Source organism: Pristis pectinata, chromosome 3 (assembly GCF_009764475.1).
Source record: "Pristis pectinata isolate sPriPec2 chromosome 3, sPriPec2.1.pri, whole genome shotgun sequence".
Taxonomy (NCBI): Eukaryota; Metazoa; Chordata; class Chondrichthyes; order Rhinopristiformes; family Pristidae; genus Pristis; species Pristis pectinata.
In genome coordinates, this window is record NC_067407.1 from 140294924 (window position 1) to 140311184 (window position 16261).

General features: G+C 43.1%; 1 protein-coding gene across 6 annotated transcripts in view; it reads right to left on the minus strand.

Moving 5' to 3' along the window:
- LOC127568808 (collagen alpha-1(XII) chain-like) overlaps positions 1-16261 on the minus strand; it is a 275536-nt gene that overhangs the window by 85330 nt on the left and 173945 nt on the right. For all 6 annotated transcript variants that reach the window (XM_052012994.1, XM_052012992.1, XM_052012989.1 and 3 more), the window contains 5 exons: positions 13503-13655; positions 11394-11468; positions 9191-9330; positions 7505-7628; positions 166-309 (listed from right to left, as the gene is read on the minus strand). In XM_052012994.1, coding sequence (XP_051868954.1) covers positions 166-309; positions 7505-7628; positions 9191-9330; positions 11394-11468; positions 13503-13655 — 636 coding nt within the window. The remainder of the gene's footprint in view (positions 1-165; positions 310-7504; positions 7629-9190; positions 9331-11393; positions 11469-13502; positions 13656-16261) is intronic.

Here is a 16261-nt window from a genome sequence, read left to right on the forward strand (position 1 = left end):
CAAAGGGCCTGTACTGTGCTGTACTGTTCTGTGTTCTAAACTATTTGGACATTCCAGGTGTGGAAGAAAACTTTCCACTGAGACAGAAACATTCAAATTTAGCAACAACAGAGTCAAATAAAAAAAAAATAAATGATGGTCATAAAAAGTCACTAATACACTCACCGGCTTCTTGGAGCACAAGTGCAGGTTTCTTAACCTCATCCTGTGAACGTCCATCAGTCACCACCACGAGCACCTTGGGTACACTCTTCCTCATACCGTTTGAATGAACCAAGACATGATCATTCATAAATTTGAGAGCTCGACCTGGAATATAAAAGGTGAGTCTATTGAATTGGTGTCTTGCTGAACCAATGGCATATTCATTGGCTCCATTTGCATTTTGTCTCATTTGAATGTGATAGGAGCCCTTGTTATGGAATGGAAAACTCTGTGCTTTGCACCCAATGTTGGCATCAAGCACACCTCTGAGGTCAGATGTTAAAGAATAGATTTAATATGGGTTAGTGAGGGGGCGACTGTTTTTTAGTCCATGGTTTGCACAAAAATAATGCACTGTTTGCTGCATCAAGTAGAAGAGACTTAAGTAACAAACAATCTGCTGGAGGAACTCAGCGGGTTGAGCAGCATCTGTGGGAGGACAGGAATTGTCGACGTTTCAGGTCGAAACCTTGCATCAGGTACACATCAAGGTACACATTCCATAGTGGTTAGCGTAACGTTATTACAGCGCCAGCGACCCGGTTTCAATTCCGGCCACTGTCTGTAAGGTGTTTGTACGTTCTCCCCGTGCGTCTGCATGGGTTTCCTCCGGGTGCTCCGGTTTCCTCCCACATTCCAAAGACGTACTGGTTAGGAAGTTGTGGGCGTGCTATGTTGGCGTCGGAAGCGTGGTGACGCTTGCGGGCTGTCCCCAGAACACTCTACGCAAAAGATGTACTTCACTGTGTGTTTCGATGTACATGTGACTAATAAAGATCTTAAATATAGTTACCAGCGGAATCATATATTACCGGGAAGAGACAACCCCAGCTTGCCCACTGGTTGATCATTTAAAAAGCTCTCAGTTATTTATGACAACCTCCCAGATATCTCTGTTTCCGATCGATCTATTTGGAAAGGGCAGAAAAGTCGCAAGAACCAGGAAACCGAAGATGGCCCTCCAGCGAATATTTAACTTTTCCTTGGCTTCTCTCAGCCACAAATATAATGCTTAACACTCCGCTGTTTGGATTGCACCGTCACCATCCTACCCACTCCTTGATGCATTGCACATGAGAACCATCTGCACTGCCCGCTCCTACTTCCATCACCACCACACCAGAATTCTTCACCTCACGTTAACATGTGGCAAGGACCACCCCAGTTTCTGGAGGATGGCAACCATTTCAGGCAGCAAGAGGATCAGCTGCATTTCATTTTTGGTTAGCACAGCCGTGGCTTCATACTGCAGCTAAAGGAATGGAAGGTCCCATTGGAAGCTGGCTGGTAATTAATCTCCTGAAGGCCACCTATTTGTGACACCAATACACATTCTTCACCAGCCATCAATCCCTGGGACCTCTTTGGCTCAATGTGGCAACTTATATGCCTCTCTCTCTTTTCTCCACCCACATTTTTCTCTCCTTACCTTTGACTCATCCCCCGGTGGATCTGCTCTCCCCTCCTCCCCCACACCTGCCCATCACTATCTCTTACCTGCATCTACCTATCACCACCCTGCGCCCACCCCGCCTCCCCTCTTTTGTCCACCTATCACTGCTCTGCTTTTCCCTCCTATACATTGGGCTTCCCCTTTCCCTATCTTCAGTCCTGAAGAAGGGTCCTGACCCGAAACGTTGACCGCCTGCTTTTCTCCATGGATGCTGCCTGGCCTGCTGAGTTCCTCAAGCATCATCGTGTCTTTCATCTCGATTCCAGCATCTGCAGTCCTTTGTTTCTCTGGCAATTTATATGAAATTGTTGCCAGAGTCTTCAGTTTGATGTTAAGAATTTATTTTCTCCCCATAAGAAGCAGGTTTGAAACCTGCTGAGGTCAGAGAGGAGATTTCTGTGCTGCAGGCCATGGCTCAGTGCAGAGTGCTGTTGACTCTGAGTTAGGTTGTGTACCAGGCCTGACTTCAGAGAACCGAGCACAATTCAGGATTATACAGGAAGTCCCTGGGTTACGAACGAGTTCCGTTTTTGAGACTGTTCGTAACCCGATTTTGTATGTATCTCGGAACAATGTCCGCGCATGCGCACTTGGGCCGGGGATCACAGCCACGCATGCACACTTGGGCCGGGAATCACGGCCGCGCATGCGCATTTGGGCCGGGGTTGGGCCAAAGCAGGTGTACCGCCACCGTGGTAGGATCGGGGGCCAGGCCCGCTTATGAACCGACCATGAAGGTAGGTTCGTAAGTATGGGCGTTCATAAGTCGGGGACTTCCTGTATTCTCAGTGCAGTACACAAGGAGGACTACACTCTCAGCTGGATTCAGAAGGTCCCATGCTCCTATTTCATATGAGGGGATCTCAGACTTGTGCCTTGGCCGGCATTTAAATCTCAACTAGTTTTGCTAAAACAGATAATCTGGTTCACAATGAAGCAGAGTCTTCTCAGGCAATCCCAGAGGGTACAGGATGACTTCCTTCCATTCCGCTTTGAATTACCTGATGCGACCCACAAGCTCTCCCGCAGGTATGGTTGGAGGTGCTGATGGGGCAGGCAGGTGAGCAGCTTTGAACGTGGACTGCTCCTTCTACCATTTATACTTGGTGTCTGTGTGCTCCCAACACATGAACATAGAACATAGAACAGTACAGCACAATACAGGCCCTTTGGCCCACAATGTTGTGCCAACCTTTAAACCATGCCTAAGACTATCTAACCCCTTCCGCCCACATATCCCTCTATTTTAAATTCCTCCATATGCTTATCTAGTAATCTCTTGAATTTGACCAATGTACCTGCCTCCACCACCACCCCAGGCAGCGCATTCTGGGTAAAAAACCGCCTTCCAACTTCCCACCCATTACTTTAAAGCCATGCCCTCTTGTATTGAGCATTGGTGCCCTGGGAAAGAGGTGCTGGCTGTCCACTCTATCTACTCCTCTCAGCATTTTGTACACCTCTATCATGTCTCCTCTCATTCTCCTTCTCTCCAAAGAGTAAAGCCCTAGCTCCCTTAGTCTCTCCTCATAATCCATACTCTCTAAACTAGGCAGCATCCTGGTAAATCTCCTCTGCACCCTTTCCAATGCCTCCACATCCTTCCTATAATGAGGCGACCAGAGCTGGACACAGTACTCCAAGTATGGTCTAACCAGAGTTTTATAGAGCTGCTCATTACCTCGCGGCTCTTAAACTCAACCCCTCGACTTCTGAAAGCTAACATCCCATAAACTTTCTTAACTACCCTATCCACCTGTGAGGCAACTTTCAGGGATGAGGCAATGTTCAGGAACATGGACTTGAGGATCTTGATATAATCTCAAATGTCCCTTCTCCAGTTTGAGTGATCACGGGTCAGGCAATCACAGGAGTTGTTGAGGATGTTACACTACTTCAAGAAGACTTTCGGCATCTCATTGTATCTGTTCCTCTGTCCTCCTGGCAATCGTTTGCCACAATAGAGTTTGGAGTAGAATTTATGAGTCTGGTGTTAAGCACGTAAATGACATTGCCTGTGCAACAGCGCAACCTGAGTGTCATTAGGGCCTCAATGCAGGAGATGTTGGCCTGGGAGAAGATGCTGACATCAGTTTGCATGTTCTGCTTGTGGTTTTGGAGGTTTTAATGGAGACAGCATTGGTGGTACCTCACTTTGAGGTAGTCCATATTGCAAAAGCATGCAGGAGGGCACGACACTATTACAGCGCCAGCGATCGAGGTTCGATTCCCATCGCTCTCTGTAAGGAGTTTGTACGTTCTCCCCGTGTCTGTGTGAGTTTCCTCCGGGTGCTCCGGTTTCCTCCCACATTCTCAAGACGTACAGGTAGGTTAACTTGGGTTTAAAATGGGTGGCGCAGACTCGTTGGGCCAGAAGGGCCTGTTACCACGCTGTAAATAATTTTTTTTTAAAAAATGGTCTTTCCCCTCGAATGCCAAAGCGGTACTGGTGCACTGCAGGCAACTGTGAACTTCATCACCGATGTTTGCCTTCACTAAGAGGTGGCTCCATGTCTTCCAGGGCCTCGTTGGGAACTGTTGACGATGGGGTGGGGGGCAGTGTTGTAAAAGAGGAACGGTTTAGTAGAGGTCCTTTATATAGCAGATGTTAAGTGTTAGATTCTCTCATAAACTTCAGTAAACAAGCTGATGATGACTAGCAGTTTGGCCATGGGACATGCATGTACTTAAGCATGAACTGTGTGCTGCAGTTCAATGACTGAAGTCAGAGAAACCCTGGTTTGGAGTGGAGGTTAATTAGGTTCAACAGTTTCCCATTTGTCCTCTAGATTAGCTCTATTCCAACGGGAAGCTTGTAGAAGAAGCATTCCAAAGAGAAAGATTGAGTGAAGTGTTGGGGAGTTATTGGCTGAGTACTGTTACAATTGTTAAATAACAAACTGACTAAATACCTGGTCTCTGGGCTGATATTCAATGTTATTAGTACAGTTGCTATGAGTCTCTGATGGGATATTATTTATCATGATTACCAGAAAAGTTTTAATTAATATAATTAAATAAATGTTTTATGTGCAATTATATTACCTGTACAGAATAAGAAGTTAAATGTAGTCAAAAAGATTCAATGAGATGCTCAAAGACTCCTTGGGAAAGTGTAACATCCTGACTAACTCATGGGAATTGAACAACAAATTTTAATGAGTTATGTTGTTTTACACGACATACAATCACATACAAGTTACAGCCAGAATGGTTCACACACTTTTTTCACCTTTTCCCCACTCTTTCAGCATATCCTTCCAGTGCTTTACCCATCAAACACTTCTCTGTATCTGCCATCAAGTATGTGTAAGATATTTACTTCAACCACTCCTTGCGGTACCAACTTCTGCATTATTGAGTATCTGAATGCATAAACTGTTCCAGAGTTACCTTTTAGATCTAACAGTGACAATCTTATATTTAATCCCCTAGTTTTAGGCTCCTCCGCAAGTGGAAACATCTTCTTTACAATTATCTCGTCATAATTTAAAAGATATCAATGATTTCATCCAGAAAAACAGTCATTTGCAACAATCAGCATTTAATAAACTTTAAATATAGATAAGATCTCACTTTGGAAACATTAGAGGAAATGACTAAGAGATTCTGTCTTTGCTTATGCTTGTTTGGACACTAAGCTCTGTTTTGAATTGTCTCTTTTAAAGGAGGATTATCTTGAAATATACAAAAATGTTGTTTTCATTGTTGATGAAAACAAGTTAAAAGAACAGATTCATTATTTTCAATGTGATGGTAACGTAGGACATTTTGTATAAAGTGTATTCTGATATAACTCATACTTTTTTTAAAATATATATTTTCCCTTTATATTGGAGACTCAGTCCCTTTAATAGGGCCCATGCTCCCAGGGTAGAAATTGTCCACTTGCAGTATGTGGAAAGTAAACTCAAAGCCTACAGGGAGTTGATTTTCAAGTCTGTAACACAAACTTTCAGACATAACATGTGGGTGACTCACACTACAAAGGGCAGGATATGTGAGCACAAATGCTAATGGCCTTCACTCAGATTACTTGAGAGCTCGATGGCTGGTTGCAAACAACCATGAAGACTTACATCCCTGTGACTCCTTGAGATAGGAAAATTTATGTAATTTGCCAGTGGAACATTGGAAATAATGGGTAATTGTCCTCATATTATCTCACTGTTGAGCTCACTTTTCGTCAAGGGTGCAAACAGAATGCCACAAATTGAAGAAGTGGAGAAACAGAACTACTTGAGATGTACCTACATAAATCATTAAAGAAATTGAGATTAGTATTGTGTACCTAATGGTAGGCATGGACATAGTGAGCCAAACAGCCTCTTTCTCTGCTATATACCATGACTGATAAAAGAGTTTATGGGGTTGTGACTTTTTTTGGTGGAAACTTCCGTGTAAAAAATCAAGAAATTTATGCTAAATCTTGATTATAGTTACTATCGCTCAACTACTGACCTTGAGGAAGGAGGTCAAGATATGGGAGAGAATGCAGAGTAGGACTGGTAGAATGGGAGGAGGGGTGAGGGACCTGTTGTCATGAACTCTCTTCGAGTTCATGATTTCACAAAATGAACGATACAACAAAGAAAAATCCATTCAACCCATCAGGATTTTGATGGTACTGAACAAGCTGTTCTATTAGTTCTACTCAATTACTCTTCTCCCATTCAGTTATGTTTTTTTTCAGTCCCTTTTGAAGGTAATTATTGAATCTACTTAGAGTACTGTGTCCAGTTCTGGTCACCTCATTATAGGAAGGATGTGGAGGCATTGGAAAGGGTGCAGAGGAGATTTACCAGGATGCTGCCTGGTTTAGAGAGTATGGATTATGAGGAGAGACTAAGGGAGCTCGGGCTTTACTCTTTGGAGAGAAGGAGAATGAGAGGAGACATGATAGAGGTGTACAAAATGCTGAGAGGAGTAGATAGAGTGGACAGCCAGCGCCTCTTTCCCAGGGCACCAATGCTCAATACAAAAGGGCATGGCTTTAAAGTAATGGGTGGGAAGTGCAAGGGAGTTATCAGAGGAAGGTTTTTTTACCCAGAGAGTGGTTGGGGCATGGAATGCGCTGCCTGGGGCGGTGGTGGAGGCAGGTACATTGGTCAAATTCAAGAGGTTGCTAGATAAGCATATGGAGGAATTTAAAATAGAGGGATACGTGGGAGGAAGGGGTTAGATAGTCTTAGGCGAGATTTAAAGGTCGGCACAACATTGTGGGCCGAAGGGCCTGTATTGTGCTGTACTGTTCTATGTTCTATCCCAACCTTCCTTTCAGGCAGTGCATTCCAGATCATGACAATCTGTTCTGCAGAAGAGTTGTTTCTTCACCATGCCTCTGATTCCTTCAAATTGCAATTGTTCTTCAGGGACAGTAAGTTGCAATCAACATTAAGGGCAGTGACTGAAAGCACCACCTTTGAGGTCGATTTGAAGCAGTTTTTGATGCAGGAGGAAGGCATGAGGTGGGGGCAATGCAAATGAAGCCATTAAGTCAGTCTACAATATATCTATTGTATATAATATAGCTAGATCTACAATATATTTGCCATTAAGTCCAGTCAACAGGCACTCTTGTTCTATGCCGATATATCAGTGTGATTTTGTGCTGGACGGAGACTTGAGCCCATGAAATTTTTGAGAAAGGGTTGCAATCAAAGGAGCTAGGACACACCTTAGAGATCAGACACAAAACTGGGATCTTGATGATCCTCTGAACTCATTGCCACCCCGGGCTGAGCTTCACTCCAATCATGACCCAGGCTTAAAAACTGTGCAAACCTCACACCACGTGCGCAACCCATGAAGCACTTCAATAAATAAAGGAGCAGCATTCCTTTGTACCTGTTTTTGTGTTTCCTCCTTTGTACTGGATCATCTGAAGAGCAGAAAGAACCCTTCCTTTATCATGATAAGTGTCCAGCTTAAACTCAGCTTTTGCATCATCACTGAACTGAACAAGTGAAATCTGCACAAAAAGAGAAACAGTATTTAATTTGTCAGGAATGCAGTATAAATAATGTGTTTTACACCAATATTTTAACACATCTATCAGAGTATCTCAAAGACTTCTGTATATAATGATCTGCACTGATGTTGTATGAGTATATGTGGTGGGCATTTTGCACAAACCAACTGGTGTTTATTAAACACTTCTTTAATTAAACACCACCTATATCAAGGAACTAAAAGATAGCCAGAATAAATACAGACCTTAATCTAAAATAGATATTTGGCAAAATGATCAAAAACCTGATGAACAAAAAAGGATTATTTTGAATGACGTACGAATTTTTTCACAACAGATTTTTTATGAATGACATTTTTTTTCAGTAAAGTAAGGATTAGAGAACCTATTCTGGAGGACAGAATTTAAGTCACAAAAGAGTCCAGTGTCAATGACAGACTAAGAAGTGGGGAGTGGGCATATATACACAATGGTCAAAGTGAAGAAAGCTTGTTCCCCTGTCACTGGTCATATTGCTGAGTCTTGCAAACAGCGTCTAGAAGTATCTAACTATCTAGAAGTATCATCTGCCCCCTTTTTTCTCTCATTCCCTATTTGTGTCTACCTATCACCCACCAGCCGCTGTCTTCAGACGCCACCCCTTTCCCTCCTCCACCTGTTCGTCATCTCCCTTCTACCCATTTCCTGACAGCCCCTTCCATACCCCTCCTTCCCACGTCTTGCTGTTGGCCGTCTCCCCTGAGCCCTGATGCAGGATCTCGACCCGAATCATCGACCATCCCTTTGTCTCCGCATCTGCTGCCTGACCTGCTGAGTTCCTCCAGCAGTTTGTTTTCTGCAGCAACTGCAGTCCCTGTGTCTCCATCCAAAAGTATCTATTCATAGCAGCCAATATCTTACCCATTAACATCTCACCCAATGGGTAACATCTCTAATGGGGCAACATGGTGGGCCGAAGGGCCTGTTTTGTGCTGTATGGTTCTAACATTTCAACCATGTCCTGAATTAAGGCTTGAATCTGTAAGACCATAAGACATAGGAGCAGAATTAGGCCATTTGGCCCATTGAGTCTGCTCCAACATTCCATCATGGCTGATTGATTTTTCACTCTCAACCCCATTCTCCTTCCTTCTCCCCATAACCTTTGACGCTCTAACTAATCAAGAACCTATCAACCTCCGCTTTAAACATTCCCAATGACTTGGCCTTCACAGCCGTCTGTGGCAACAAATTCCACAGATTCACTGCCCTCTGGCTAAAGAAATTCCTCTTCATCTCTGTTCTAAAGGGATGTCTTTTTATTCTGGATCTGTACCCTCTGGTCCTAGACTCTCCCACTACTGGAAATATCCTCTCCACATACACTCTATCCAGGCCTTTCAATATTCAGTAGGCATTAATGAGATCCTCCCTCATCCTTCTAAACTCCAGTGAGTACAGGCCATGGTTTACCATCCATAGTTTTCCATCTGTTAAGCAATGGTGGTACCATTTGACCCAAGCTCACCGTATAAGAAACAAAGTCAACTTTGTTTTACAAACTAGTGAAGTCTCACACATACCTGCATCCCATTTGGGCTGATCTCGTCAAGGGCCCCAATAGTGTCGAAACAGAACTGCAGAACCTTGTGGAAGTTTTCATCCCCAATACTCCATGAGCCATCAACCAAGAACACCAGGTCAGCCTTTGCACCCAAACACACTGATGATAAAAAGAAATATGGGTAAAAATCAACATAAGTTGTTTCTCTCTCACCATACATGCACATATTTACACATACACTGGAATATTTCTATTGAAAGATTCGTGCTTTGAAAACAGTTGGTTAAGATGCTCGGTTAATATTCCAAAGACAATAAAGAGAACGTGAAACCTGTCACTACAAATAATAGTTGAAGCAAATAGCATGGACACATTGAAAGGTAATAACTCCAGCGAGAGAAGAAAACAGGCCATGAGACTGGAGAAGGTAGAATGGGAGGATGCACGCGTGCAATGTCAACCTTGTATGATGCGATGGACTCTTGACCTCACAATCTACCTCATTATGGCCTTGCACCTTATTGCCTGTCTGCACTGCACTTTCTCTGTAACTGTAACACTTTATTCTGCTCTCTGTCATTGTTTTACCTTGTACTGCTTCAGTGCACTGTGTAATGAAATCACCTGTACGAAAGGCATGCAAGACGAGTTTTTCACTGTACCTTGGTACAAGTGACAATAATAAACCAATTGACCAAATAATCTAGCCTGTTCTTTTGCTGTAAGTTTTACCTAATTCTATGCAGCATTTCCAAATCATTACATTTTTTTAAAAATTCTCCATAATTTAGTGAGTCAGTTTTTCTTCTAATGACCCACTTCATCTCCCCCATACCACTGCCCCCCCCACACCAACCCTGATAAGGACTGCCTACTTTCTGAGATGACAGGGAGTTTGCAGCATTGTGTCAATCTCTCCCTACTGTTTACATGCAATATTTTACCACACAGATTCTGTCAAAAAAATATCCTTGTTTTTGATCAAATTGTGAAATTACTCCTCATGAGTCCTTCATCCTGTCACTACCTTTCCACCCCAATCACCAGCCCAAGCACTGGACTGTTTGTTTTTCTTTATTCATTCATAGTATGAGGATGCCAGAACAAATGCTGGCATTTACTGTCCATTCCCAATTGCTCCTGAATTGAAGATGTGGTTCAAAATCAACTACGTTGGTGGGTCTGGACGCACATAAATGTTAGACTGAGCAATGATGGCCAGTCTCCTTCCCTGAAGGACATGACTTGCTTTTAATGGCAGTCCAGTTGTTTCAAAGGGCCTGCTTCCATGCTGTATCTCATATGACTCTATGAGTTTAAACTTGCCAGCTGGCTTTGTCAAAGTCAATCTAATGTGTTTGGATCCAAGGTCCAGAACTCTGGTTGTTAGGTCAGTAACACCACTACATTGCTGTGCACTAAACTTAATGATGGGTAACATTGTGACTGGTCTATTATGTGATGTAAGCTCCAGAAATAAGTCCAAGCAGAGTTAACATAGTACATAGAACACTGCAGCACAGTACAGGCCCTTCAGCCCACAATGTTATGCCGACATTTTATCCTGCTCTAAGATCTATCTAACCCTTCCCTCCCACATAGCCTTCCATTTCTCTATCATTCATGTGTCTCTCTAAGAGTCTCTTAAATGTCCCTAATATATCTGCCCCCACAACCTCTGCCAGCAGTGCATTCCACGCACCCACCACTCTCTGTATAAAAAAAATACCCCTGACATCCCCCTTATACCTTCCTCCAATCACCTTAAAATTATGTCCCTTCATGTTAGCCGTTGTCACCCTGGGAAAAAGTCTCCGACCGTCCACTCAATTTATGCCTCTTATCATCTTGTACACCTCTATCAAGTCACCTCTCGTCCTCCTTCTGTCCAAAGAGAAAAGCCCGAGCTCATTCAACCTATCCTCATAAGACATGCTCTCCAATCCAGGCAGCATCCTGGTAAATCTCCTCTGCACCCTCTCTAAAGCTTCCACATCCTTTCTATAATGAGGCGACCAGAACTGAACACAGTACTCCAAGTTACTAACAACTTTGTGTCCTTGAAGCTTGAACCTGCTCTTTTGTTTTCCTGGTACCTTCGACCTGCTCTGTTCTTCTGGATCTTTCTGTTCTTAATCCAGAATTCCCCGCCTCCATTGAAACACAATGTTCTGTCTATACAAGTGCATGATCTGCCAGTGCAGACAAAGTAAAAAGCTCACCTTCGCGAGCAGGTGGGATGGTTGGCGGTGGGGGTGGAGAAGGCGGCTCTGTCGGAGGAGTTGTTGGACGAACCACTGCAAAGGAAGAAAACAGGCATTTGTAATTTAAGTTAGACTAAACCGATCATGAAATGAACACAGGTTCACAATGCACCACCCGTTTCTCGGTTGAGTCACACAGTTCGGTTCCAGAGACACAGCCAGTACAGACACAAGAACACAACACCGAGACAGTATAATGGTCATTCTCAGCTGGTGGAGATGCTCATTCCTTCCACTGGTCAAGACACAGCAGAATGTCAACACTGGCAAACGCGACAAAAGGGAATTCCTTCGCCGTAAGATCAGACAGAATATACCAGTCGTTTGAACAAAGTATATCCACAGTCACATCTCCCCTTCTCCAATATGAATTCATTCTTTTTTTCTCAGCACACGTCAGTGAGTTGGTCGGAGTCCCCTTCTGCTCCCATTGTTGGACCAGAGGTACAGATTTACAGAGGTAGGGACACCACCCCCCCACTCACCCTGTTTCTTTCCCCTCCTCCACTCACTCCATTTGCCCACGCTCCTCCCTTTTTTGGTTCCAATCGCCACCTTCCTTTCCTATCAGATCCCATCATGTGTAGCCTCCACCTATCATCCCCCAGTCTCCAGCATTTATTTCACTCTTTGCCCCTCCTCACCCAGATCGACATCGCTTATCAGTTCTTGTTCCACCCCTTCACCTCACCTCTTTATACCGGCTATCTCCCTTTACTCCTTCAGATCAGATGAGGGGTCTCGACCCGAAACCCTCCACATTTCCCTCCACATTTGCTGACGGACCCGCTGAGTTACTCCAACAGTTTGTTTTTGGCTCCGGACTCCAGCATCTGCTGTCTTTTGTGACTTGACAGATGTAACCCGTTCAATCCCTGGACCTTTTCAATTAAATTGAGACTGATCAATGCCTTCACTCTGGAGACACAAGGGACTGCAGATGCTGGGACTTGGAGCGAAAATAAAACCTTCTGGAGGAACTCAGCGGGTTAAACAATGAGTGAAGTACCTTCACTCTACTTACCAGCTTGCTTTCTAAATCATAATACCCTTATCCAACCAAAATTCAGTATTGAAGTAATCAGCTGACCCCAACCTGAACAATTGATTTGAAGTGCAAGTTCCAGATTTTATTATCCTCTGTTCATCTCATACAAAGTTGGTCACTGTCCAGCTCTGTGAAACCACACGTTTACAACTGGAAGCTCACATCCCACTCCTCCAACTTGGCCACCCATGCTGATAAACACAGCACCAGGTAAGGCAACAGCAAACATGGTATCCAGAACACTTGCCAATCCAGTCCTGCCACCTTACAGAGAAACTTCACATCCCCCACCAGTCCGTGTCCCAGATCACTTGGCTGCCTTTGGTCAAGTGGATCAACCCCTGAACTCCTTCATTGATGATTCCACAAAGTGACTATCCAGCTTTGATTTGTCACAACTCTTAAACCTTTTGTGGACAATTGGGCAATGGGCACTGTCCATCTTATCAATTCAGATGGGGATACGTGGAGTAAACGTGATACGTAGGGATATGGATAAGCATGTTGCAAATGTGAATGGTTTAGACCACGTCTCATAGCTGCTTACTGTTCAAGTGCAGGGACAAGCTGACAGAACTTATCATCGAGTCTGTTCTCAGTTCGGCGTGGTTAACTTCCTACATCACCACTGCTTTGCCCAGCTCTACTTCTTTATTCCGGACAACCCATCAGGGGATACGATTTCGCCTTATCCTGGGGAACTTCCACCCTTGCACAGCTCAATAACTGATCAAGTATTGAAGAAACCTGAGTAGTGCAGGGTTAAAGAATGAATGCTCATCCTCCAGTACTACAGGTCAAGATTTTGAGGAATACTCCAACAGAGTCCGGTGTACTGATTGTACCTCCGATGATGATGATCCGGCTTTTTCATAGTCAATCAGTAACTGCTCTCCCGTTGCAACATACATCCCCGACTACACCCTTACCGATGTTAATCCAGTGCCCACCATCAATTTGAAAGCTTATTGACTCATCCATTCCCTGGAGTTCAATGACGTTTGCACCCGTGTACTCACATGTACGCTCCTGCACGTTAATCCCAGGACCTTCCAGGTTGGGAAGCTGAGTGTAGACAACGGCATCATAAAGAGAATTAGGGGAGAGCCCGGTGAAACAGTAATTGGAATCAGCACCACTGATCGTAATTTCTTGATGTCCACCGGCATAAGCTGCAGCATGGCCAGAAACAAAATGAGGTAAGAATGAGCATTCTCTGTGTTCAGAGTGTAACCGCATCCTAGAAACAACTTAGTACCAGCTCTTTGATACAATAATATCGACTGGAGACACAAGAGAAACCAGCAAGTACCTCATATGGTAAAACTTACCGAATAAATTTACTGGGCATCTTTATTGCTTCAATAACAAGTGCAGGATTAGCCTCATTTTCTTTTATATCACACACCTCAAACTCATATTTGAATGCAGTGTCCTTTATAGAATCCACTTTCAGGGCTTGTTCTTTTCAATCTGCAAAACTTGGCTCTTTATTACTTTGCTGCCCACCTTTTGTTACATATTTAAATGTTCATTATTCTAGAATTTCCTGTTTACCCCCCTTGGACTAGGGCTTTAGAGACAGAAAATTGCTTGTGTTTTCATTTAGCTGTAGTTTATTGGTTAACATTATTCTTGTGGCAATCTCAGTTTTTCATATGTGGCTTTTAAGTTACATAGTTGACCATAAATAAAGCCCTGAGTATCGGAGTGAATTGTCAGTCTGTTCTACGGACAGGCACATAGTTAACTTATAATGGCTTGATATAAAATGGGTCTTATGAGGATAGGTTGAGTGAGCTCGGGCTTTTCTCTTTGGAGAGGAGGAGGATGAGAGGAGACTTGATAGAGGTGTACCAGATGAGAAGAGACATAGATCGAGTGGACAATTCAGAGATTTTTTTCCCAGGGCTAAAATGGCTAACACAAGGGGGCATAATTTAAAGGTGATTAGAGGAAGGTATAGGGGGGATGTCAGAGGTACGCTTTGTTTTACACAAAGAGTAGTGGATGCATGGAATGTATTGCCGGCAGAGGTTGTGAGGGCAGATACATTAGGGGCATTTTAGATAGCCACATGAATGAGAGGAAAATGGAGAGCTATGCGGGAGGGAAGGGTTAGATAGATCTTAGAGCAGGATAAAATGTCGGCACAACACCGTGGGCCAAAGGGCCTGTCCTGTGCTGTAATGTTCTATGGGTCCATGGCATTTAAGATTTTGAGAACAAAGTAAGATAAGGATTGAGAGGAGGCCTCATGCATATCTGCAGTGAGATGAACGTCAAGCTGGAACTCTGTACCAGTAAAACAGGAGTGCATAAGTTAAGGGTCACGGATGACTTTTGACCCGGCAAAAGCAATGTTTAAAACAGAACAAATGTGAAAACAAATTAAAACAGCCGATACCAAAAACAGTTAAAATCTTCAGGAGGCCAAGTCTATATCCATGGAAAGAATGGAGAAGGCAGCTCTGAGGTGATGGATTTTGATGGAGGTTCTGCATTTAAGACATTCATCTGAATATTCCACAAATCCTGCCTTACAATTTAAGAGAAAACATCCTTTCCACTGAGCACCAATAGGCTATTGGAGGGTAAACTGGGCTGGCAGGAAGATAGGTCTGGGAATAACTCCCGTACTGCCAGAAATGTGAAGGGCTTTGTTGGAGGTAAGCAAAAAGAATGGAGCTTGCTTGGGTCGGTGACATCGTTTACCACTGACCTGCTTCAAATATTTCTCCATCGGTGATGCAGATTTGTTTACAGCACCCATAACATCTTTTAAGATATTGATCAGCTCTTCACACTGGTTATCCAGTTGCCATGCACCAAACAGCATGTTTAACACCGAGAGAAATCATTTTCAGGGTGGATTTTTCTGATTTCCATTTGGGTCATAGTATTATTTATATTAAATAAATACTCCAAGATTCATGTTTGTATTTGACACACTTTGAGACGACTGGATTATTAATTCAGGGCTCTGGATAACTGTTCTTCAACAAGTTTCATGAATTGTCTCTGTATGTCTTTTTTTGCTCTAAATTCTTGTGTAATTTGAGATATACATGGGGAGATATGTGTTTTATCTGCATGTATGTGTGTATATGTATTGTCCATGTATATAAATATATACTATGTGTGTGCATGTGTTGCTTCAGACTGAAGCCCAAAACTAAAAGTCCTTTCAGATACCATTAGCTTCTTTCTCTTATATTGGTTAACAAATTAGTTGGCAAATGTCAAAAGACTATGCTAATGAAGGCTAATAGGTTATAGCTTTCAGTGCACACTTCATTTTCCTGGTTTTAACATCCCACAGGCTTTGTTGTGAATTGAGACCATATGGAAACAACATAACAGCTGCAAACATTCCAAAGCCGCGTCAAGATAATAAAGGTTAACACATTTAAATCTGAATTTCCCTTTCCTGCCAATACTTTCCTAAAAGTTTCCTCTTTGTCATTGCCATTATTAATTTAGAATATGAATACTAAGCATCCCATTATTTTGAACAAATGGAACTACAGGAAAAGCTGCACTTTTCAATGCATCAACAAATAACCACAATGTCTCTCAATTAAAGAACTAATTTTGACGCAGCTGTGGTTATGGTGAGGTAGTCATTTTGTAGCATTGTTCCATAAAAAAACAGTAAAGAGTCTGATATGGAAACCAGTCAGTTGTGGTGTTGGTGGCGAGAGGAAAATTTGCCATCCAGATACTGTGACCAAATATTTCCTCAACTATGGTACAAAACACCTTTATTAAATATCAT